This window comes from Pseudopipra pipra, chromosome 3 (genome assembly GCF_036250125.1).
Source record: "Pseudopipra pipra isolate bDixPip1 chromosome 3, bDixPip1.hap1, whole genome shotgun sequence".
NCBI classification, from domain to species: Eukaryota; Metazoa; Chordata; class Aves; order Passeriformes; family Pipridae; genus Pseudopipra; species Pseudopipra pipra.
In genome coordinates, this window is record NC_087551.1 from 24,071,211 (window position 1) to 24,093,556 (window position 22,346).

Sequence of the window (22,346 nt, forward strand, 5' to 3'; positions counted from 1 at the left end):
GATAAATATGTTGTAAAGGTTTTGGAGGTGCATGTATAGCCAGTGTACTTATTATTGCACCAGCAGTGGAGCCAACCTGCATTTTTCAGTGTCTGCACACATCTTAAAGTCAGTGAAATAAGTTGAGTTTGTATTTCAGATACTGCCTAAGCAAAGGTGCTGTTAACTGGTAAGTTCCATAGGCATTGAAGGCACATGAGCTTCTGCTCTCTGCTTCTGCTTTGCTCTTGCACTGAACAGACAGTGATAGTCAGGAAGGTGATTTCTGTGCGTTTTTGTCGCTGTTGGAGTGTGAAATAATGTTGAAAATGTCTATTTAGAGGCCTCCAGGCATGTTGTAATTGGAGCCAAATCATATCCCAATTTAGGAAATCATTGTTTGTCCTTAGAAGCTAGGTGGAATCTCATATTTTCATCAGAAATGCTTCTGATTCAAGTGCTTTCACAATCCCAGATATGAGGTAAAATAAAATGCACAAAGTTACTTTAAGAATGTATTTTACAAGGACCAGGAAATGTCATTGTGGCCTCAGATATGCTAGTTTTCGAGCCTGGAAAAGTTTTGAGTTTAATAGACATATCACTCTGCTTTAGAGTCAGGAATACAGACTATAAGAGTATAAGTACGGTTTTGGAATCTATCAGTTCCTTAAAAAAGTTCCTAACCATCAAATATTTGCAGGTGCAAAGAGGGGAAGGAGTTTGAAATTTGTTCTTTTAGCATCTGGTATGTTGTATGGCAAATACTGTTCAGTAATTTTGAAGGGGTTATTTCACATATCATTCAGGTTTGAAACTAGTTGCCTGTGTTGTGACTTAGTGCAGTGAGCTTTCTTCCATGACAGATGGATCCAACCGGCTTGAAGACACTGTCAGCAAAATGAAACCCAACACCAACTAGTTATAAGGATGGAAGAGAAGTGTAGAGAAGATGATAGGGTGGTCCCATTGCAGATTTTTGCTGATTGTCTCTCTAAAAGAGAAAGATATGTATGATGTAAAAAAAATTGTGGTATACAGTAGTAAATGTACTCAGTGCTGAAAAAGTACAGTTTTTATGATTGAAATAGTAATTCCCTGGTTTAAAATCTTTACCAAATAAAATTTGCCGTAAAATGTGAGTGATACTTTATGATTAAGTTTCAGTAGTGGTTGGGTCAGAGTGAAGATTGTTGAATTGTGAATATTCATCATAAATATCTAATGAAAGAAATTTCTTTTTCTCTGAAGAGTAACTAATAGATGTTTTGATTTGGTACCAACATATGAGTCACTACAGAGATGTATTTTTTTTTCCTTTTCCTGCAGCGGATAAATCCCTCTGCAGAAATGGTTATGATTGATAGGATGTTTAACCAGGAGGAAAGGGCATCTCTGACCCGGGATAAGCGTCTTGCACTTGTGGATCCTGGTAAGTAATGCTTAACTTCTAAATTAAGTGTGGAGTGTTTAAAAATAGTTGTGGCCACAGTGGGGCACTGATTGCTGTGGATTGCAGTAATCAAAATACTGAGTAAGCGGTTGCAAGATAACTTTTCGTAACTCCAAAATCCAACAATTTAGAGACAGTGTAAGGTTGAAGCAGTTATTTTTGGAAAAAAAAAAAATATTTGACCTGTTTGGCAGAAATATTTCTGAGTTTCTTTTGAAAATAGTCATGACTTCTGCATGATGTCAGTTCTAGCAGGGAAGAATCTGTGAGTTTCTTGCTGCCAGAAAGAACACCACTCTATGAAGCATGGATGCTCTCGTTCATCTTAATGAAGTGTTGCTTTTGGAGTATCATGGCCACTTAAATGGCAGCCTTTTTTAACCAGAATGTTGTCGAATGTAGCACCTAGAAACACATTATTTGTGTAAGATAACAGCCACTATTTGTTTAAAAGTTCTGCATATTTTAAAAGATATTCACAGGAGGTATTGTAGAAAGTATTAGTCTTCCAGAGACCATATTTGCATATTGAGAATGCTGGGAAGAGCCCTTAATCTGGTTTTAAAGTGCACATACGTGCCTAGTATGCTGACTAATTTAGTGATTAATTGAGTGATAATCTCTTGCACTGTATGTAGCAGAACACTTAAGTGTATGAACGTCTCCTGAAGACCCAAATCTGTAGGCTGTGGATGTTATTTAAATTTTAATACTCAGAAGCTATCTTGGAATGTCAGTTATTTTTATATGTAGGTGATTTTAGTAAAATGTTGCTACTTAATTTTCAGATGGTTATCAGGCCGATTTTTGTTGTTCTGCCAAACAACTTGAGAAAACAGCTGAAGAAGCACAGACCAGCAAAAGTGACCATCAGTCTAGCAAAACATTACCTTCTCGAAGTCAGAGTACCAAAACCCAAGCAAGAGACCGACCAAAATCCAGCTCAGCAGAGTCCACAAATCACAGTAAACTTCCTCTAGTGCCTAACAACATTCTGACCCCACAAGAAGGAAAAGCTTCTACTAAAAAATCAGAGAGCCTCCCTAAAGCTTTAAAGTTTGAAAAAGCTAATTGTTCTTCTGAGAGCCAATACGTGGCCCTTTCTGAAGAAAGGATGACTGGGAAAGATCTTGCCAAGTCCACTGAGAATTCTTCGAGTTCTGAAGACTTGTCAAAAGCTGTGTCAAGAGGCAGTCATGGGACACAGAATAAGATATCAAGGAACACAATTCAATCTTTCTCAAAGGTAACGTGTAATAATTCTCTTCAAGACAAAACTCTGAGGAGCTCTCCAAAGAATGAGGTTTTGCATCCTGATAACAGGAAAGGCTCTGGTGAAACCCAGCAAGACTTACTGCTCAGTAAGAGTTTAGAAACTACATTTAAAAACATCTTGGAACTTAAAAAAGCTGGGAGACAGCCACAAAACGAGGCGGCAAGTAGCGGCTCTGTTGAATTAGAATTTCCCAGTTTTTCACCTATTGCTTCACAAGAGAACTGCCTGGAAAAATTTATTCCAGACCACAGTGAAAGTGTTGTAGAAACTGACTCTATTTTAGAAGCAGCTGTAAATAGTATCTTAGAGTGTTAATAGTTACAGTACCATGGACAAGTTATGTTTCTCTTAGCAGAAGCAAATGTGAATGACACCACAAGTACAGCCTGACATGCATTTAAGGTTAACCTTTCTAAACTAGATTCTGTTCTGTGTTTGAGAGCAATACTCATTGTGGTTACAGTGAGATATCCAAGTAAAGTTAATCCTTGTTAGAATGCAGTCTGTTAGGGCCTTACTGTTTCAAGTATTATTATGATAGCGCTTTTAATTGAGCAGTGCTGCAACATAAAACAAGGTTGCAGGTTGTTAGGCCCTATATAATACGGTAATATACTGACAATCACAGTCATTTGAAAGGATATATTTATTAAGAAAATGTTTTTAAAGAGTGATGGAAGCAACAATTCTCCCCTACCCTCTCTTCCACAAATCATCAAATTTTTAGTTTTTCTGGAAAACCCACTGTACCTCTATTCAGAAGTGATTATTTGCTTTGTTGATGAATCTGTATTCTAGGATTCTTGAGTTGGAAGGAAATCATCAGTGTGTTTACAAGGCTTCATAATTTAAACTTTTAAGTGCTTTTCTATTGCTTTCTGAGCAGAAACTAGTACTTGATGATATATTTGTAGTGGGTAACTTTAGTCTGTGGGATGATATTATATGATCTTAGTCACAGTGGCATGATATGAAGTAATAAATGCTTGACTAAGGAAGGTAGAATGGAAGCCAGTAAATGGCAAAGTGTACAGGATGAGGCCATGAGAGAGCCATGAATTTATATATATAATACATATATATGTTAACTCTTGAGGAAAAGATTTTGCATTTTATAATTGGATGTAGTCAGCCTTGAGTCTTTCTGAAGTGGTATAAATGTTTCTTTTTTTTTTATTTGTTGTTTGTTTTTTTTAGACCAAGTGTCAAAAGCACTTTTATTTGAAAACTGTATTTGTAGCTTATATTTTAAGAGGACGTTAGCCTTACTCTGATTAAATTTAAAGGCCAGTGTTTATTTTTGATTTTTTTGCTATTTTGCTGTCAGAGAATGTTAAATCATCCACCGTAGCAGTCATAATTATCAAGATATGTACAGACCAAAGTTGATCATCAATCCCATTGTTTAAACATATCAAAAAATGTGTAATTATTAATTCATATTGTAGAGCCAAGTGAAACCATTGCATGGTTTGTATCTGGCTTGCTGTCATGTTATTAAGATAGAATCTTATTATTTTATTTATTTATTTTAATCTATGACTTTTTTTTTGGTTTGTTTTTTTTTTTTTTTGCTGCCCATGCTGCTTTGTCCTAGTTTACTTTGGTCATGAGTGCTTTTATGCACATAAGCGCGCTGACACTCGTCACGTGCGTGCAGTACATATGTCTGCTCAGGAGGATATAGCTTTTGTGGTTTTTAAGGTATGCTCATGTTCTTCCCCAGAACTTCTCCACAGTTTCTTAGAAAAATTACCAACCATTTTTCAGACTTGCTGATTATGATTTTCATGAGATAGAGGCTCGTTGTGACAAGCTGTGGTTGTCAGTCAGATTGCCAGGAGAGAAAACAAAAGGTTTTGCTGTCGTGTAATTCAGTCCATCTGAATAGCACAGAAGAAAGCAGAATTAGATCCTTGTGATAGTAGAAGATTACAGTGCAACTCAGTATTGAACTACAGTCCACTGTCTGACCACTAAAGGAAACCAAATCTAGAAAGCAATGTGAGAAAGATGAACTTCCTTAAAATTCATTTCCCCTTCAACATGAATGGAAATACTGATTTTTGTATGTTACTAATTGCCATTTAAAAAAATTGTGCCAATTATAAAGTACCTGTTTGTAAAAACCCAACATTCCCAAGTGTTGTATAACATATTCAATATAATAAGAAGTATTGCCAGTTTTAAATTTTTAGTTGGGTGTCCATAGAATAGACTCTCAAGCAGTTAGTTGTTTTCTTATTGGCAAAACTGACAATATAGTCTTCACCTATTGCCTTTTTAGATTTAATAATATGCTCATGGCTGTGTATCCTGATGCATATTTTATTTTATCATTTTGGAAATTTAACCATTCTAAACTATCTTGGAAGGAGAGCAGTAAGTTTCACAGCTGTATGTTAACCAGTTAAATTTTTCTTTTATAGAGAAGAAAAAAAAGTGAAGTTGCACATTCATTAATCCCCTTGCTTTTTGTACCACCTCAAAATGGATGCGGGGTTTCCAGCCTCTCTACAGCAAATACATAATTGAAGTATCAGGCTATGTGTCTTCTATTGGATCTCATTTGGAGAGGGGGGGAAATGGTATATAAAAAATGGCAAATTACAAAAAGTAATCGTGATTGATTTGGTCAGACACATTTCTCTGAACTGCTTGTGAGAGGAACCCATTGAACAATCCTAGCAAGATTGATCTTAGTTTGTTGATGTCCTGTTGTTCCCTCCTTTGAATTCAGTTCTAAAGGAATTCTGGTACGTGATGAAGCAGTAAATGAAAGAATTGTATTTTTGTGGTGCTTAAAAAAAAGTTTATTAATCATATGGGCTCAAGTCCAGCAAAGTATTGTGAATGTGCATGACTTTAAACATGTTTTCATTATTTTGCTGGATCAGCATTGTGATTTCAATGTTATTTAATACTGCCTAATAGTAAAACAAATTTTAAACTGGCAATTAAGAAAACTATGTTCATTTTGAAGATTTTAGTATAATTTATCTGTTAGAGTAGGGAGGCCTTACAGACTGACTTCACTTAAAGAGGATGTGTCACTTATTGTCAGTGTGGTATGGACTTTATTTGCTTAAATACCTTCATTTGTAAAGTATGTCTCACTTGAAATTGCTTTGTATACATTTTGTAAAAATATTTATAAAATGTTTTGTAAAAAAAAAAAAGTATAACAAATTGCAGTTTATTTTGTTATGTTGGATAAATACTGTTAAAAGACACAAGTCAGTAAATATATTGTTAATCCATGGATAGGAAATGTTTAGTTGGAGATTACAAATTGAAACAACCATTGCAATACAGCCAAAGATTTGGGAAAAAATGTCTATCTGTGATTGTCTTGATTTAACCAAGTTGAGTATTTACATTTGCAAAAGAGAATTGTTCTCAGTTTTAAGTAACACGATTGCAAAATATTCTTATTCCTCTGCTTTTCATAATGCAAATTATAAAATACTCAATAGGCCAACTTTCCATACTCCTTATGCTTCTTTCTGAGCATACACTATTGGGATTTGTTTCTTGTAGCATTATAACTACATACAGTAATGTTAATCTTCAAATTACAAGAGAGCCAATGGTCCTGCCTTGTTAGAACTCTTGCCCTGGTGAGGTTGTTGAGGCATCCTCTCCTTCTCCACTGTTTTTTCACGAGGCAGACACATCATTTTCCTGATACCTCAGGGAGACAGAAGAAAGGAGTGGGCTTTTGTTAGTCAGCCACTGCATCCGTGCTACAGGATTTAGAGTTGAGTACCTTGTATTTCGTTATAGGTACTTGTGTTGCAATATTTCCAGTTCCTTCCTTTTGGCTGTGAGAAGATACTGCAATTGCAGGTGATACAATGAATCTTCCTACTATTTTTTTAGAGGGGTGATAAACCTTTTCTTACTGTGATTGAAGTTTTCAGAAATCATGCTGAGATTCTGATGTAGTAAAGCTCTTATGCCTTGAACTTCAGCACTTTATTTTTGGATGCTATGGAAACAGAACATTGGTGAAGTGCACTGCCTCTCAACTTGGAGTAGGGCCTGCAGTGTTGCAAGGTAGAAGTCTTCATGGTTAGTATTTGTTATTTTGCCAATGAGACAAAATAAACATGCCTTTTGAATACTTCCCACGTTGATTCGGACAGGAACAAAATTAATAAAATCACTTATATATTATTTTAATCTCTATTTGGGTTAGGATGGCTAAGCATCTTTTTTTTTTCTTTTTGTCATATCCCTGTAGAATTACCAGGCAAATTTTTTGTGTTGGTGAACATTTTATGTACAGTTTACTGTGCAGCTGTCTTCACTTTAGAGCATTTTTTTTGTTACAGGAACATGGTGTATTTTTTTAATTGCCTTTCAGTAGCATTTTTATGGTAGGATTTGTTATGTTTATTCCAGCTTTCCTGGCAGAATTTCTGAAGATTTGGGTACGTGTGTTAATGTGCAGCTTATTTGAGAAAGTCAGAACACCTTTCATTTTGAGGATCTGAACAAAGAAAAAGAATTTCCAGAATAAGCTTGGCAAATAAGTAATTTTAAACCTTAGAGAAATCCCTTTCGTCTTCAGGAAGTGTTGAACCATTTGAATTTTTCCTTTAAAATTATACACTCTTTTTCTTGGCATTTTCACAACAATGCATTTGTTGGACAGCTTCAAGAAATGCAAGAAGTCTTCATGACAACCTGGGGGGAGTCAGCTGTGACTTTGGTTAAAGAAAGTCGTTGCCAAAAATAAGTTCCAGTGAAGACTTGATCAGCAGGGGAGCTGCTGCACAGATGCAATGCACTGTGTGTATTTTGTCTGTGTGTGATACTAGTCTTGCAACTGGTCATTGTATAGGAAATGGAAAAAAATGTATAAATAATAACGAGTTGCAATAGGTAAACACCAAGCAAGCTTGAGGGAGCTTCCTGTACGAGGGAAGAAAACCATCAAAGGACACAAAGTATTCAGTTAAACCAATATTTTTGTTGTAAAAGCAAAACCCTCTTAAGTTGCCCTGTTGTGTGCTGAGCATAAACCCGTTTTATTTTTTTCTGGACTTTATATCATATTAGTTTGCGGGAAAAATGTTTTAGAAATGGAGGAACAGGCTAAATCAGAATTTAAAGCTCTTTTGTATTATTTATGTATAGCTGGGGGTCAGCCTCTTCTCCCAGGCAACTAGTGACAGGAGGAGAGGATGTGGCCTCAAGCTGCGCCAGGGAAGGTTCAAGCTGGACAGTAGGAGGAAGTTCTTCACAGAAGGGGTTGTTAAACACTGGAGTAGACTGTCCAGGACGTGGAGTCACTGGCAGTGGAAACGTGCTGTGGTTCATCTCACTGTGTGATATTGCTGGGTGTATCTGAGGCTGACAAATGGCCTACAGGATAAAAATGGATGTGGTTAATATTAGTGAGGTTGGACAGTTGAATTTCACCTTACTTGCATGGGAAAATTAATCAGGGATTTTGAAGGCCCCTGTTAGCAAGGGCAAAGAGCAGACTATAGTCTGCCGTGTCTGTGGAAGGCTGGATGCTCAGGAACAGGGACTTGGAAAGCTTTGTGTATGAAGAAGGAAATTCAGATGAGGCTGAGGGAGATGAGGCTCCAGAGTTTGGAAGAGATGAGCGGGAAGATGGGTAGGTGTGTGTTTGGGATGGATTTTGTGGGGACCTTTGAGATTTAAATGGCTAAAACTTGATTTTTAAAACATAGGATGTATTGTACACACAGGGAGTTGTATACTAGTGTATCCATTTATGTAGTAGATGACATGATTAACATACTTAAAAATATTAAACATACTGCCTTTTTTCCCCCTTGCATCTCTGAAAATACTTGGATGTCACTGGGTGAAGAATGAATTTAGTGAATATTGTGTTCAGATGGGGATTTGTATGTCTTAATAGTTGCAAGGATGGGCTCAGCACACAGTTTGAAAGCTGTTTGTGAAAGAACACACCAAATATGCAAGGTCTGATTTTAAATTGAGCAAGAACATTACTAAAAACTGAGTCAATTCCAAAATTTTGTGGAACTGGGGAGGTGTTTTCATGATACTGAAGGAACATCATTGACAACATAGTCTTTGGGAGGTTTGGAATCTATTTGCTACTACACTGTTTTTTTCTGAGGTTACATTTTCCCCATTGATTAGAGTATATTTTGAGTTTTTAATGAAAACATGTACAACTTTATGACACCTCTAGTAATTAGTATTCCCTTTATGAAAATGGATTATGTTACTCTCACCTATTGAGAGCAATTTTAATTCTGTGACAGCCACTCTGAGAGTTAAAACTTACCTCCCAGAGAGTTGAAGACTTGCGTTTTTTAGAAGTTGAATTATACCACATTTGATTTTGTTGAAGCCAAAAGGGAGATGCCACCCCACTCTGATTTTGTTTTCTTTCATTTCATTTTGGCAATAGATTTGAAGCTCCTAAGTAAGTTGGGTAATAAAGCATTCTCAGATACTTCTAGCCTTAAGTCACTTTGACATGCTTCTGCAGCACTGTCAGAGGCTGCCTGGTTTGTTTCAGAGCCATTGTGATCAAGCAGGATCCTAGAAATAATCATCACTTTTTATCTGTGCTCCCATTTTTCCATAAGTGAGATGTATTAACTTTAGGGGGATTTTAGGTTTATGTTTTCAATTTGTAAACTCTCTAGCTAAGACCCCCTCTGCTATTTGCATGCAGATGCTATTTGCAGCATCTACCCCAAGAGAAGTGAAGGTATTTTCTTTCTTACCTGGTTAGCTTAGTAAAATAAATACTAGTCTAGATATCAGGGTGAAATGATGGGTGACAGAGAAAACTGGATTTATTTCCTTTTTTTTTTCCATCTGCCATGCTCTTTCAATCCAAAAAGTTAGTTAATAGTAGTTTTATGGTTCTGATACCAGGGTCCAGGCATTGAAAGAATTTGAGACTGAAGGTTGGAGTAAACCATGCCACAGATGGTGTGACTGGGTTAAAGAAGCCTCAAAACCTTGTGCTCAAATACAGATCTGTTTGTTTGTGTTGCAATCTGAAGGCAATATTTGACTCAAAATCCAGTTTTGTCATGTGTACGGGAGAGGAAGAGGAGAAGCAGCAGACGTAAGTTGTTAAAGGTCCATTATTTTTCAGAACAGCAAAAAAAAAAAAAGGATTTTCATTTGCTTCCTCCTTCCCTTTATTTATTTACCAAGGCTACAAAAGCTTTGGCGTTAGTGAGTTGGCAATCTTCTGTAAAAGCTTTATAAAAAGAAAAAGGAGGGTGGAAAGCAGAATATGCAGCTCTATTTGTCTGTTCCAGAGGTAGCTCAGTAACATCAGGTTCTGTGCAAATAAACAGTAGGTTTCAATTATCTGCTGCTAATTATCACCCAAATTTGATTTGCACGCTCTTCAAAGGGACTCATATCTTTCCATTTAGTTATTTGTTTCAGTGCGATGAATCTTTAATTCAAACCAAATGTGGGTCAATTTCCAACTGGAGAAAAAAATGCAAGGAATGTGTTTATCCACAGTCATATCAGTTTAATTTTAGTTTCGTGTATGTGTTGATTCATGGCCTCACTGGGGAGGTGAATTTTTGTCAATCTGTGAATTGGCTTTGCCTGTTTGGCGAGTTTGTGAAGGACTTCATCAGTTGTAAAAGGTCTTAAATAATTGTGCCAAATGGGATGGTTCTGGTGGGCTTTGAGTAATGAGGGGCAGTTTTAACATTATACAGATGTAACCAAATCCCATTGTGAAGAATTTTTTCCCCCCAGATATTGTTTCCCTTACACAACATCAGGTCAGTCCTTTGCACGGACGTTTGTTCTACTCCAGTAATTATCCTTTTAATCTTTATATGCAGACTATATTTGCTGTCTGTGGTGATGCAGCCTATGGTCTCTGAGGGCCTTGAAATAATGATCTCATGCCTTTCCTCCACCAAAAGCATCTACTAAAAACTCCTATAATGAAGAAATAAGGCAATTTGAGATGTCTGATGGAGTGATTGACTAAGTAGATGTCAAGCACTGCCCTAGATATTCTGCAGTACTGTGTCACGTGGACAGTGTCCTGGGAAACCTGCTCTAGGTGACTCTGCTTGAGCAGGGACCTTAGACCTTCGACCTCCAGAGGTCCCTTCCATCCTTAATGATTCTGTGCTAGTAATATTCAATAGATGTTGTGTAGAAAGGTTATTTAAGTGTGCAGTCCTGAAAGTAACTTTGGTTTCACTGACTGCAGTTTTGAATTGAACTTTTTGGGGTCACACAGGTGATGGGGTGTATTGAAAAATACATGAATTTCAGTTCTTTATGACCTAGAAAGAGAATATGGTCAGAAACATGTTAAGAGATTGTTACCAATCAAATGGTTAGTGTTTTAGAGAAAAACAGAATTGCAGGTGCAATAGCAATTTGGACTATTTATCCTGCTTAAGATTAAGTGCTGAGAACATGTTAACGCTGCTGTGTGCACATGGTCATACAGTGCATTCATGTGTTTACACATATTCACCACATTCTGACCTTCTGGACCTGTGATTATCCTTGACTATTTAATTGCTTTCATTACTTGACTTTTTAATTACGTGACTGCCTGCTCTTCCATGGACGCCTCTCTCCGTACACAGCACAGGTATCTTGTACTTTAGTCAGGTATATCTGAAGGCTTATCTGTGTGCTATATAAAGTTTCACCAAGCCTGATGAGACAGAAGCCCCATCTGAACAGCATCTGCCTTTCTTAGGTAAGAGTCTGTCCCCTAGGAAAAAGCGTCAATTCCTACTTCCTCAACCTCCTCCAAAAGCCAAATTTCCTCCTCTGACTCTGCTGGGAAGAGAGCACCCACCTCCCAGATTCCTGGGCACTCCCAGTACCAGTCTTTGTGAAGCCAAAATAACAACTGTCAGTAAAGTAGGTGTCATCTTAGCAGAGCCATCTCTTGAATATTTACCAAATGCCAACAGCTACTGATCCTCTGTTGGGAAGTCTCCTGTGTTCTCTGGCTTGTAACTCCAGGCAGTCATTCATAAGATGCTCATTGGATGCAGTGAATGCTCTTCATTTTAACAGGCCTTGTCTCTTTTCACCATTAGAAATACTCTCTGTCTGTCCTCATCCACAATCTCTGTTAAATTGTCTGTTATCCACTGCAGTAGCTGGCAGCTCCCGCCTTGAGAACAGTCTTGATCTATTCCTTCAGCTCATGGTGAAAGCGGTGCTGGCAACTGCTCTCTGAGCACAGATGGCAAACTTAGATGGGCCTTATTCAGACATTTGAGCCTCTGCTTTTTCTCTACCTTGAAATCAGTCTTTGCGGCAAAAACATTATTATTTGTTTAGTGCCTTTGTGCTATGATGGAACCAGCCAAGGAGCCATCTGCCATCCGGCTGGCCAGGCACTTAACAGCCACAGCAGGGAAAAGGGTAAATCCGATCAGGGAACTGCTGCCTGTAGAGGTGGTAGTGAAGTTGTCAGCTAGCCCTGCTAATTGGTAACAGCTATTTTCAGTGGCATTTAGTTTTGGTACAGATTATTGCAAAAAAATTGTATTCAGGATTGTGCAGTCCTGTTTCCTCATTCTATACGTAGGAACGTATAGAATGTCCAGGGTCAGGATCCTCACTAATCGGGGGTGTGTGGCACCAGCTGGGTGAGGATGTTAGAGCTGCCTTAGCTGTTGGGATGCGTGACTGCACTGAGCCTGTGCAAGGGTCTGGCCTCCTTTGCCCTTAGCCAGGTGACTGTGTTTAGGCTGAAGTACCTCGTACCTCTGGCTAATGAGTTTTTAGGAGTGTGGATTTATTTTTTTTTTGGTTGGGTTCTTTTAAACTTTTGTTTTCCCAAGAGAAGGAAGAAGGAACTGGGGGCAGGTAAACACTAGAGTCTGGGTAAAAGCTGAAATTTGCTCTGCAGGGCGTTTTAATCCTGCATTTTGATGACTTTTCAGAAAGAAATAGCATGTATAGATTCTCTAAGCAGACAGACACAATAGTACTGCAAAGTGTGAATTTCTCCCAGCTGTCTTAATGGAGTGTTGATTTTAAAACCTAATTTCACTGCTGCTTTCTATGCAATTAGCACACAGTTAATACATTTGGTTAGTTCAGCTGTGTGGTACAATACTTCGTGTTGGGGTGGGTGTCAATACTGACACTTCAATCAAAACATCCATATAAGGTAAGTTAGCAGTCAAATAGCAAACAAAATCTGAGGCTGTGGAAGCAAGAATAAACCAGGAAAACTTGTTAATATTGTAATTCTATTAAAATTACTTTGAATGAAGTGTTAATTTCTGCTATGCAAAACTCCCAAACAAAGACAAACAAACAAACAAACCCCCCCAAAAACAACAAAACCCCCCAAAACCAGCAAAGAAAACAAAACCAAAAAACAACATAGCAAAAAGAGAGTTGAGAGACAGGAAATTCTAAACCCACAGGAACATTTTTTAAAGGTACCAGGTAAAGTGGAACCTGACGAAACAGTAGCTGATGAAAAGAAGATAAATCCAATACTGTCATGTAAACTTGATAGGAGAACAAGACAGCTGATGAAACAAAGATAAGCATCAAGTGAGGTAAAACCACTTTTATTAAGAATATAACTGTTGTAGAATAGTAACAGAGTTATTCTCTTGTGTAATAACAATGGTATTTACTGGTACAAATTCTTGAAACCTAGAGCGAAGTGAGATGAAAAAACCCCACCTTTTTGGGTGATTGATTGAGGAGACTGTCCCTACTTTTTAATGATAAAACAATTTATAAATGTTTTAACTTACAAGGTAGTTTAAGATCTGATCATTCCTTCTCTGTAGTGATCTCTAGGTTGCTTCTCTGAATCTCTTGTTTATTTAATGACATTCTATACTAATAAAACAGAAGGAAGTTTTTTAAGCACTTATGACAGACCAGATGGAACGGTAAATTATTTCCAAAAATTCAGAGCTTTCTGAGCTGGGGAAGGGGTATTTTTCTGGATTTAAATGTTCTGTATTTTATCAGTTCTTGATGGCCGCATTTGCAGATCAGTTTCCTGATTCTCCACGAGGTGGAGGAAGCAGCTTATGCTTCGGGCTGCGGCGTGGGGAAGGGGCTGCGGGGCAGCTTGAGGGGTTCCTGCTGCCCTGCTTTCCCCACGCCAGCCCCTGCACCCTCGGACTGCGTGGAGGGAGTCCGCAAAAACAGGCTCTGAAGCGTTTCTTGCTGGTTTGCTCCTTTTAAGAACGATAGTGGAGATTTCAATATTATGATTCATCAGAAGGTCTTTAAGGGCTGCATAAAATAATAGAAGTTGGAGGGGACCCACAAGGATCATTGAGTCCAACTCCTGGCCCTGCACAGGACAGCCCCAAGAATCACACCATGTTCCTGAGAGCATTGTCCAAGCATGAAGGATGCTGACGTGATCGTGTCTACCTCTCCATTGGAGAAGCTTAGTCCCACAGCTGTGTGCTGCCTGTCCTGTGGTCATACTGCAAGGGGCTGGCAGATAAACCTGGTTCTCTGAGATTCAGTGTGCCTGCAGTGTATTCAGTCCCAGAGGTCCATTTCACTATAAAACTGGTATTCTTTATAGAACAGCTAGTGTCTGTACTTAAAAATATTATAATTTGTCTTAGATTTCTGCTAAGGATTCGGATTTGTGAACAGTGTTTCAGGTTTTCTGTTGACTGTGGTGGGATTTGGAATGACTTACCTTGCAAAATTATCCCTAAGCTTGTCTGTCTCAGAGTCCTCCGTTTTTAGTCTTTGCAGCTCCTAAAAATCAAACCCCATTTAATTTGCAATTTCCTTTCCTTGTCTTAAACCCTATCACCTGATTGATTTTTATTTTTGCCTGTGCTGAAGCAGGCCAGCCCAAAATAGAAAATATTGGTTAGTTTTGACGTTCAGTTCAGTGCATTTCTGTTAAAAAAATGAAATCTCTGTTAATACTCACATGAATTACACAACGCCGCTTCTGTTTTAGCTGACTGTCTTAAGGCAGATCATGTGAGTTACTTTTCAAGGTGTTGAAGTGCGTTTGCAGGAGTGCTAAGGTTGTTTCAGCATTGCACAGGGCTAATTCAATTGTATCAAGATAAAAAGCCATTGGAATGGGTTGTTAGTAAGGTGATTTTCAATAAGTGAACACAGGAGTAGAACTGAAGACTGAAATAGTGAATTGCTTGGAAAGAAGGCTGGACAGACATTTTGAGGAGCCATTTCATCCTCAATACGTGATCTTCTGTGCCTGTACTGTTCTTGGCAGAAGTCTGTCCTAGTTTGCCATTGTAAGCTTACACAAAAGGTTGTTTTGCTTCTCTTTAGCCCGAACATTTTGAGTGAGCTTCTTGTTTCTGTTCCCACAAGCATCATGTTGCAATAAATGAAACATCTATGAGCTGTAGTGTGAGGTTAAAAAGAAGTGGGAGGTGAGGAAGGTGCAGACTTCATAAATGGTGTTGCATCAGAAAAAATGTCCATGAATGTGTTTTAACATGTACAAAGGAGTGTATTTTACTGTGTCCCCAAAGCTTTTATTTTCTGGGGGTAGGGGCAGATGTTTGATTAGTTTAGTAGATGCTTGCTTCTGGTTTTTGGTGGGTTTTTTTTGGGTTTTTTTTGTGTTCTCCCTTTATTGGTATTATTTGTGCCAGTTCCTTTTCCCTACCCATGGCAGGGGGATTGGAACTATATCATCTTTAAGGTCCCTTCCAACCTTGAACATTCTATGATAACAGTATTTTTTTTTTGGCCAAAATACATGAGGGCTTCTTCCAGCATAGCGGTAAATCAGTCAGATGACCAAGCCCCAATTCCTGGAGAGGCTTAAAATTCAGGTGACCATAGGTATGATTAATAGAATCTTAGCTTTAACAGAAATAATTCTGCTTTGGTAATATGGGAATGTGCTTTCTCTGGGTGGAGGGGTAAGTATATGGGAACACCCTCCAAACTACTTGAAGAAAAACACATTTATTCTGAAGTATGTAACTTGGCCAGAGATAGTTTATCTCTGGAGCTGTGCTAAATTATGTGAGTTATCTGTCCTCAAAGCGGCAAAACTTACCTCCAGAGTCCTGAAAGCATATGTTGGCTTTGCTGTTTTATTATTGATACAGGACTCAAGAATACCTATATGGGAGGCAGGTCACATTTAGCAAGGTGGGACAGCAGTCTCCTTAAAGCTTCACTTTGTTTTCTGTCTGGGTGAGAAGGAGAGAGACTGCCTCAAATTCTCTGGCAATATCAAGTTCAGAGCAAAACCCAGTGGAGAGCTGCAAAGACAGCTGTGTGGTTTCCCTGTTCAGACTAGAGCAAGGACCAGACCCACGGGCTCTCTTTGGATGGGGATGGCCTCTTGCTGATCCATGCCTAGGGCTGGGAACACCAACAGTCTCTCTCAGTAGGTGCCCTTGATGCTTCTTAAAACTGCCCAGCAGCCTCCAGCATGAATGACCCAGGATGCTGCTCTCTCCCCCCAGATCTGCCTGGGAGAGGTGTTACCTTCTCTGCTGCACTAATGACCATCCCTACATCCCTGTTGTCATGGAAGATCGCTATACAATGAGGCAATAATAATCTATAGGAATCAAATTTTACTGTCGTAGTTCATAACTCCAGCAGATAAAAGTGGGTGTGAAATGAACACTGTCTCCTCCTTTTGGAGTAATGGCTTTAGCAGCTCAGACTGGGACCTGTCTTCTGATACAGGGAGATCTGTGTCTTAAAGTTTGAAATGGCATTTTTCTCCTGTGGAGTTCATTAACCTGATTTCTAGTTCCTTTCATCACAAAGATTCTGTAATTTCTAATACTTTAAAAATCTTTATCAGCCTCCTTCTATTTGCCAGTGGCTCAAGCTGACTGAAAAAAAAAATCTATAAAACATGTGGTGAAGTGAAAAATACACCAAAATTTCACTTCAGTGCTCTGGCCAAATCTGTCTTATGGGAGTTGCTACTCTAGCCTGCTCTGTGCTGCAGAGACATTTTTCTCATCTTCACTTGTGCTGCAGAATTGTGCTTTCTCTTATGCTGAGGCCAAACACATCCTGAGAAAAAACTGCTTGGTTTGCCAAACATGCAGCTGATGACACGTGTATTTATGCTCCCTGGCAAACTAAGTTAAACAAACAGGGACTAAGTTGGGCAGATGTTATAGGAGGTAATACTTCATTATAACTTGACTGTGAGCCGCTTATTCTTCTCTCCAATTATGGCATCCCTATGCATCAGTTTCCCCAGAGAGGAGTATTTTGGGGAAAAACAAATTACGACATATAAAGCCTTGAAAGCACAGTAACTGCACAGAAAGGGACAGTAGCTAGAGTGAAGGGTCTGAGCCTATGTAGATTTGTCTCGTTTTGTTAAAAGCATGGTTGTTTCTACCTCAGATATTAAACTGTTAAATTAATTCCTGAAAACTCAGTCACTTGGTTCACAGTTGTGCCTGAATTCAAGCCATGTTTCAGTAACATCAGGTTCCGTGCAAATAAACAGTAGGTTTCAATTGTCTGCTGCTAATTATCACCCAAATTTGATTTGCACGCTCTTCAAAGGGACTCATATCTTTCCATTTAGTTATTTGTTTCAGTGCGATGAATCTTTAATTCAAACCAAACGTGGGTCAATTTCCAACTGGAAAAAAAATGCAAGGAATGTGTTTATCCATGGTCATATCAGTGTCTCTCTTTAGTTTAATATATGTGGTGATTCAAGGCCTCACTGGGGAGGTGAGGTTTTGTCAATCTGTGAATTGGCTTTGCCTGTTCGGAAAGTTTGTAAAGTCAGTTGTAGAAAATATTAAATAATTTCGCCTAATGGAATGGTTCTGGTGGGCTTTAGAATAAGGAGTGCAAGTTTGAAGTTACACAGGCACAGAAAAATCTTGTTACACTTCGATTCCCATCCTACCTATAAAAAGATATCTCTGTGAGGATGAAATGGAGAGATGGGATGACGCGATCTAGACTCTTTTCTGCTGCTTAACATGTATGTTATATTTTACACAGGCTCCTTGGTTGTCACCTTGACCCTCTGCCATGTGCACAGCCATGAAATTTCAGTCACAGAACTGAAAAATTCTGGACATTTTTCTTTTTAAAATAAACAGAAAGCACCAAATGCAAGCAAGAGGGCTACAGCAACAAGAAAATTTCATTGTAATAAATACCACATGTGATCACGATTTACGAAGCAGACAATAAAGACTAATTTAAAGGGAGAAATCCTTCTATTCTCTTTCATGTGGCTAAAGGCAGCATAATTTCTGTCTGTCTTTACTGGAGATTTATTCAGAGATTTAACACCCCCTTCTGTTTTTCTTCTCCTGGAAGCTCAGAGGAGGATACTTTATTAACTTGCTATTCTTGAGATTCACATCTGACCTCTATTTTCTTTTAAAATGGAGGTAGCTGGTAGGAGTTTTTAATTTTTTTTTTTTTTATTTAAAGAAGACTTTCAAGATACTTCTGTAATATTTTGTAGCATTTTTTGTATTTCTAAATTTTTTTTCTAGTGACTGGAGTAAATAGCCATATTTTAGATAAGTCCATGAATACTGAAAAACCCCTTCTCAAATTCTCTATGTTGTCTTTTGATACTTTAAAGATAGGCTGTGTAACGTCTCAGCAAAAGAAGAACATATTTTGATTTGGTGCTCAAACAGTTGGCTAAGTCTGGTTACAGTTAAGTTACAGGCTAAGTCTGGCTAAGACAGTTACACTGTCTGGTGACAGTATAAAAATGTTTGCTGCCTGCAGTGGAGGAAAGAGTTTGACTTTATGGCAAGTATTTCTTACACCTCCCTGTTTTGGTCTTCTGTCAGTCACAGTTAAAATCAGGGTCCTTCTGAAGTGGAGCTGTAATTACAAAATGAGTATCATATGTGTTTTTACTGTAGCTGTATCTATAAGGTGCATCTCAACAAGGTTGGATGCAGGGAATTATTCTTCGTCAAATGGAAACTTTTCTGACTGGATCAGTGTTTCTGGATTTTAGTGCTGTGTGACTGGTTAATCTCTGTAGTATTTTTATAGTTTATTTTCAGTCCTGCCAAATCCAATCCAAATAGTTGTATGTTTTCTTCCTACAATGGAGGTAGAATTGGTACAGCATGCAAGACACATTAGGATTTATAGGACAGATGTTTTATGTTTGGGTTGTCTCAACATTTGTTGACAAAGGTGGGGAATCTTATATAACAAAACCAAAACTAACAATCAACTTGGGAAAAAGTACTTGCCTGTCACAATAGCAGTAGGATAAATCTTCAGGTAGGGAGACTTAGATTCATAGATGTATTTAATGTAAATTCAGTGTGTCTTTTGTGAGGTTTGGTTGTGATGTATGTAGGCACCTCTTGCTTCCTAATATCTGTGGCTGTTCTGCCTCGGTGATGATCAGCAACATGAGAAAGGCTTTGCCTTTCCATGTTTTGGGGGCTTTCAGATAATATATTAAAATTATTTATCTCTTTTAAAGTGAAACCCTGAAGAAATGATCACCTCTGTGCAGAGATTTTGAGAGTGAATGGTAGTGGGCTCTGTGGTTTAACTATAATTTTCATAGAGTTGGAGCTCACTTCAGTAGAATCTGACCGTTCACCTTTTTAAGGAGCTTCTATCTGCAGGCTTGCTGCCTGGAACAACGTTTACACCATATGAAGCATGATACCATTGCTAAAATATCTTGGAATCATGCTGTTTTGTGGGACGTTCTCTGTTCCCATTCTCAGTCCTCCAAAGACTCCAGGCTGAGACTCCGGGAACTTGTGAATATGATTGATACTATTTAACATCACCGATTTTGGATGAACACATTTGCTTTCTCTTGAGCCATTGTGTAGTAATAACTGGTATCCTTCAGGATTTGCCTTATACACTCTTGTTTCACAGTTCTCTGTGTCTAGAATTTCCCTTTGAATTGAACATTCCAAGAAAAAGGATTTGAAAATGGGCTCCAACTCATATTCCTTTCAAGGCAAGGGAAAAAACATGGGAGAACGCCCTAATCATGATTTTCTGACTTTCAGATTGTCTCTTTGCTGTGTATCTGGCTCTATGTGCAACCATTTCTGTAGGAACAATTAGGAACCTTGGTTTTTCATTTTTCTTCCTTCCAAGAGGAGGAGAGTGACCAAAAGTTCCCTTCTAGCCAAGTAGTATAGAGTAAATGGCTTTTAAAGTAAAGATACATTTTTGAAGACATGATTACTTTACAAATCTCTTGCTTTAGAAAGAAGTTGTTTGTATTTTTTTTTCAAGATACCAAACTGCTTGAATTTTCCTTATGGTTGCTGTTTGTAATATCACAGAGAAGGAATTTTTCCCACTCCTTAATCTTTCACTCACTCTTTCTGTCAGTCTGTCTCGCTAGATAGCTTCTCACCTTCTCTGACCCCTTTCTCTTAGAAAGCTTTTTAACTGAAGTGGTCTTTGATGTCTAGTTTTTTTGCCAGCTTTGTTTCTTTGGCCAGGAGCCTTATGTTGTTGACTCATCACTTATGAAGAAGATACTTAGCTGCAAACACCCTAATGCATTCTTGGTAATTCAGCACACAGCTTGTTATTTACATAGATCAGTTCAGTCACAGAGGAAATTGTTATAGTTTTCCAGAGTGAACAGGAAACTAAAATTATTATTTGCTTTGCATATCTAGTAACTTCAGTTCATTGAATAGTTTGCTCAAGAATAGTTTGCATCCTGACTGCATGTTATTTCTCATAGGTTGGTAACAGAGAGAGTCTGTGAGTGCCAGAGCTTGTGTCCCCAACTTTGTTCTGGATGTTTGTACCTGGACTATCAGAGACTCAAATTACCTTTATGTGTGTAGTAATCCACTCACCAGTATTTGTTTATTTCTGCTTTTGATCCAGCAAACCTGTTGGAACCAAGGGAAGCATTTAGATTCTTCTCCAGCCCTAAATTAGTTTGAATTGTTTGTGTAATTGCAGTCAGAAAGTAAGTAACACAATAAGAAATGTGGAGAAAATCAGCTCAACTATATATGACTTTAAATAGGTTTTAAAAAAAGTAGTAGTTGATAGAGCTCAGTCCTGAATTGAGAATGTGGAGAAATTAACTGACTAAACCTTCAGTGGGGCACGGCAGAAATATGTTCTATGGAGAACAAAGACAGACATTTTAGCCACTAAAATTTCTCCAGTATATCCTAGCTAATCTTCATACCTGAGGATTTTTGAGGCTGATGTGACCCCACAGGCTGCTTTCACACCTAGGTAACTTCATTAATTTCGTCAGGGGGAGGTCAGGAAATGCCCAAAGCACAGACCAGGTCCATAATCAATCTTTTATGAGGGCTCCAAGATTAGTGGTGTCAAGGGCCTAAAAACACTTTGAGAAAAGTCTTTGACAAAATGTCCATGTCTTTTCCCCCTTATGTTACTATAAAGAAAAAGGGGCCTTTTATGTCCGGTGGAGGAACCTTGTCACAGTTATCCATGCCTTTGACACCTTGACGCTGGATTATGTTTATCACCACACACTGCATATGGAGTTGTGTGCTGAGACCTTTGGAAACTGGAGCTGGTGCACAATGTGGAGCTCCATGCCAAGAACACTTTAGATCAGCTCTGCTGGTTGTTAATATGTTCCTGGGCAGAATTCAAGGTGTTAGTTTGAACTTATAAAGCCCCAAACGCTTACCCAGGAGGCTGCTTCCCTTCCTGCAGCACAGCACTTGTAACTGGGATCAGCCAGAGACACTCAACCTCAGCTTTGGAATTGACTTCCCAAATCCATCCACCTGGGCTGGCGTCTGTCAGAAGTTAGTGTGTGCTGCAAGCTCAGCTTGTCATGCCTGATTACCTGGTGGGGGATTGTGTGATGTACTGGGGGTTTGCTTTATGCTGGGGATGGTGTGTAATTTTACCTCTTGGTGAGTGGTGGTTTTTTTTTTCTTTATACTAGAAAGAACAGTATATTGTTTTGTGAAATGAAACTATAGCTACAGTTTATACCAGCAATCATGTGGCTGGAACCAAGGCATTGCCAACTGCCTTTTAATTAATTACATTTCTGGTTCCACTGAAATCAGTGGGCGTGTGCAACTCATTCTGTGGTACTAGGATTTATTTCCCCGAGCAAAACATTTGAGATCAGATAAGGATCTGTAAAGGAGTTCTGTACAAAGATGGATGAGATCAGGAAACCCTGACTGATAACAGGGCTTCTCTTTAAATCTGAGATCAGTGATGGTCCATTATAGAGCAGAAATGTCAACTGGAGAAAGCAAAACAAAGACAAGCAACAGTATAAGGGGAGACAAAATCTGTGTTGGTGTTTGTCATGAAGTCTGTTTTATTCTTAGCTCATTAAATGAGGTGCAGAAGAGGGGAAGCTGCAAGAGGATGGGATGTGCTTGACCTTGACTTCTGATGAAGAGAGGTAGGACGTACAGTTACAGTTCTGCAGTGCAGAAAACACAATGTGCAAGCTTAGCTGACTCTTGTTCTTGTATGAGGTGCCACGATGTGGTCTCACAGGGTGCATTAGGGAAATTAAATGGGAAACCAAACCTGGGATACTTGGGTATCTAAATAATTCTGCATGGCTGCACTGTGTCCTTTGAGAAAGTGCCTGTAACAACATTTTGGGATCTATAATAGTGTAGTTCATGAAGAGGAAGAAATGATGACAAATTAATT

The 22,346-nt window shown here is 38.5% G+C and overlaps 1 protein-coding gene across 4 annotated transcripts in view; it reads left to right on the plus strand.

Moving 5' to 3' along the window:
* BICRAL (BICRA like chromatin remodeling complex associated protein) overlaps window positions 1-6,136 on the plus strand; it is a 45,752-nt gene extending 39,616 nt beyond the window's left edge. For 3 of the 4 annotated variants that reach the window (XM_064648336.1, XM_064648335.1, XM_064648337.1), the window contains exons 11-12: window positions 1,309-1,411; window positions 2,221-3,157. In XM_064648336.1, the coding sequence (XP_064504406.1) occupies window positions 1,309-1,411; window positions 2,221-3,023 (906 nt within the window). In that variant the 3' untranslated portion in view covers window positions 3,024-3,157. Of the gene's footprint in view, window positions 1-1,308; window positions 1,412-2,220 lie in introns of all 4 variants that reach the window. The other variant, XM_064648334.1, reaches the window with a different exon arrangement.
* The last annotated feature ends 16,210 nt before the right edge of the window (window positions 6,137-22,346 follow it).